Raw genomic sequence first — 2869 nt, 5'->3', positions numbered from 1 at the left:
GCAGAAGGTTTGTGGCTGACAAAGTCCAGTGCCTCAGCAGACACACTCGGGAAATCCTGGACCGGCCAGACCTCGCGGGCCGGTGGGGCTTGTGTTGGCGCGCCCTTATCCCCCAGCGACGTTTAGGGGTCAGAGGCTGTCATCGCGTTTCACTGTTGCTTCTGTTTGAACAGGAGACTAACACGCCGTCTGAGTGTCACTTTGTCGGTAACCAGCACTTTTTGTGGAGACACATGGCCACATAGCAGGCACTGTTCGAAAGTACTTGGCCACATAAGCATTGGTGTTCCGAACAGTTACTTGTGGAATCTGCGTACAGATGTGTGCCCCCTGTTTCAGCTTATTCTAGAACAGCTGCCACAAGCCACACGTGCTGGTTAAATAGATTCAGATTTCCTTTCCTCCGTCATGCCAGGTGCGTGTCAGCTGCTCTGCGGCCGTGCACGGGCGGAGGCCCCCTCGCTGGACAGTGAGGGCACTGCCCGCCCATCACGGAACGTTCTACTGGACACTCTTCCTCCAGGACGGAAGCAGCTATGCATTAAAACAACAACAAAAAAACATTTTGAGCAATCTATTTTTATCTTGTAGTAATTACTGAAATAAAATATTAAATAAAAAAGGAAAAATAAAGTAAGAAACAGAGACAGGACTTTTTTCCCACTGTTACTTTCGGCTTTGCTTCCACTTGTCTGGACAGAGAGAGCAGCCGTTTCGACTGCAGCCAAAGGGACCGGCCGCCCGTCCGCTCAGCTCAGCGCACACACAGCTCCCGTCCGCTGTGTCTTCTTGGACAGGCGGGCAGTGACAGCTGGTGAAATACCTGTTTTTGCATAAATTTCATTCCTGCAATTCATAATGTGTCTACCTAAAACCTCTGATTCTTCCTGGGAGTTAGACGAATGTGGCAGCAGAGGGACCCGCAGGGAGGCCGCGCCGTGGATGGAGGCCTGGGAGGTCCCCCGAGGCCGGCCACTCGCTCCTCCCGCCACTGACCTTGGAATCAGAGCATAAACTCACTTCATTGCTATAGAGATTGCATTTTCTCCAAATTTATTTTTTAAGGCTCTCATATTCAAGCAACATTTAACATACGGTTTTATTTTAAAAGTGTTTACAATATGTGTCATTTCAGTTTACTCTTAATGGTACAGGGACAACTCACCTATGAACGGTTTGACAACTTCCTTGGAATGAGAGGGAAAAACCACCAGGAAATATAATGTGGTTTATGGTTTCATCTATCATTTGTCTGCTACTGATTCTTTATTTTTTTCTTTTTTCTTTTTAGGTTATTTGCCGTGTTTGAATTTTGAGAAGGTATAATTGTTACAACTGCATTTTTAAATAGTGGGGATTTGTCCAAATAGGATGGTGAATGTAGGATAACGTGTGAAAGTAGATATTTGGTGACATGCACAGCAGTCTGTTTTGAGCTATTCCTTAAAGCAAAAGTGTCCAGCTCGCACGAGCAGCTGCTGTGCAGACTGTCTATTTGGAGGCACATTTATTATATTCGGTGAGCTTACATCATGTTAGGGAAGGTGGGGACAGTGCGCACTGATGTGCGCCCACAGGTTGGGTACTTACAAGAAGGACAGTGGATGACTCTGTTGTCCGTCATCTGTTAGAGTGAAGGGTTGGGTGACGTTACTGTCAGGTGTGCAGCCACCTTCCAAGTCGTAGGTGCAGCACAGGACATACCCACTGTCAGCCACTTACTTCTTCCACGAGCAGTCACTGAGGTCACTTGGCCCTCTTGGAACTTTGCCCTTAAAAGGCTCCATTCTGGACAGCGCCTCAAAACGAGTCAGCAAGTTGATGTAAATTGCAAGAGGCTGCCAGGGGACTTGAAGGCACGTGGGTAAAAGGCAGACACACGTGTCCTGTGGAAGATGCCTCCTCTGTAGAAGCACTACTTGAGAGAATTTTCTAAATCAGTCTTTCTTTGGTCGTCATTGGGAATGTTGCAGCTGAGGCGAAATGCTTTAAATAGGGAACCAGTGTGGCTGGGCTTTCTGGGGCTGCCGTTCACGTCCACCAGAAGATGGACGAATGTGCCACGGACGTCACAGCTGTCATTCAGGAGGAGATGCTTTAGTCAGTGGGTCTCGTACACGGTGCCCCAGGCTGTTGGAGCCAGGCAGGTGCTGAGGCAGGTGCTCAACAGCACTGAGCTTCACTTCAGGTCCAGCTGCTGTGCAGACGGGTCTGTACCTAGGAAGTCACCTTTCAGAAGGAGGCGACAGCACACGTTTCGGGGCCCTTGTAAAGCCGTCCTCGGGGGGAGGCAGTGGCTCTCTAGGCGCTCGGGACGGGGGTTCTCAGTGTGCTCTGCTGTCATTGCAGCCATGACGTCCTACACGCCGTACCTCGTCCTCCTGTGCGGCGCCGTGGGGCTGGCCAGGGCCGCCAAGATCGTCATCGTGCCGCCCATCATGTTTGAGAGCCACATGTACATCTTCAGGACGCTGGCAGAGGCCCTGCACGAGCGGGGCCACCGCACCGTGTTCCTGCTGTCCGAGGGCCGCGACTTGGCGCCGTCCCCCAGCTACGGCCTGCACCGCTACCCCGGCGTCTTCAACAGCTCCTCCTCGGACGCCTTCCTGCAGGCCAAGATGCACAGCATCTTCTCGGGCAGGCCCACGGTGCTGGAGCTGCTGGACATCCTGGACCACTACGCCCGCAACTGCGACATGATGCTGGCCAACCACGGCCTGGTGAGCGCGCTGCTGCGTGAGCGCTTCGACCTGCTGCTGGTGGACCCCAACGACATGTGCGGCTTCGTGATGGCCCACGTCCTGGGCGTGCAGTACGCCGTGTTCTCCACTGGCCTCTGGTACCCCGCCGAGGTGGGCGCCCCCGCGCC

At 52.7% G+C, this 2869-nt stretch overlaps 1 protein-coding gene across 1 annotated transcript in view; it reads left to right on the top strand.

Moving 5' to 3' along the window:
- Positions 1-2351: 2351 nt before the first annotated feature.
- LOC105309073 (2-hydroxyacylsphingosine 1-beta-galactosyltransferase-like) overlaps positions 2352-2869 on the top strand; it is a 25726-nt gene continuing 25208 nt past the window's right edge. Inside the window, exon 1 of the mRNA XM_023525999.1 lies at positions 2352-2864. Coding sequence (XP_023381767.1) covers positions 2352-2864 — 513 coding nt within the window. The remainder of the gene's footprint in view (positions 2865-2869) is intronic.

The sequence above is a fragment of the Pteropus vampyrus genome, unplaced genomic scaffold (assembly GCF_000151845.1).
Source record: "Pteropus vampyrus isolate Shadow unplaced genomic scaffold, Pvam_2.0 Scaffold666, whole genome shotgun sequence".
Classification (NCBI taxonomy): domain Eukaryota; kingdom Metazoa; phylum Chordata; class Mammalia; order Chiroptera; family Pteropodidae; genus Pteropus; species Pteropus vampyrus.
This window is presented reverse-complemented; position numbering and strand designations above follow the sequence as displayed.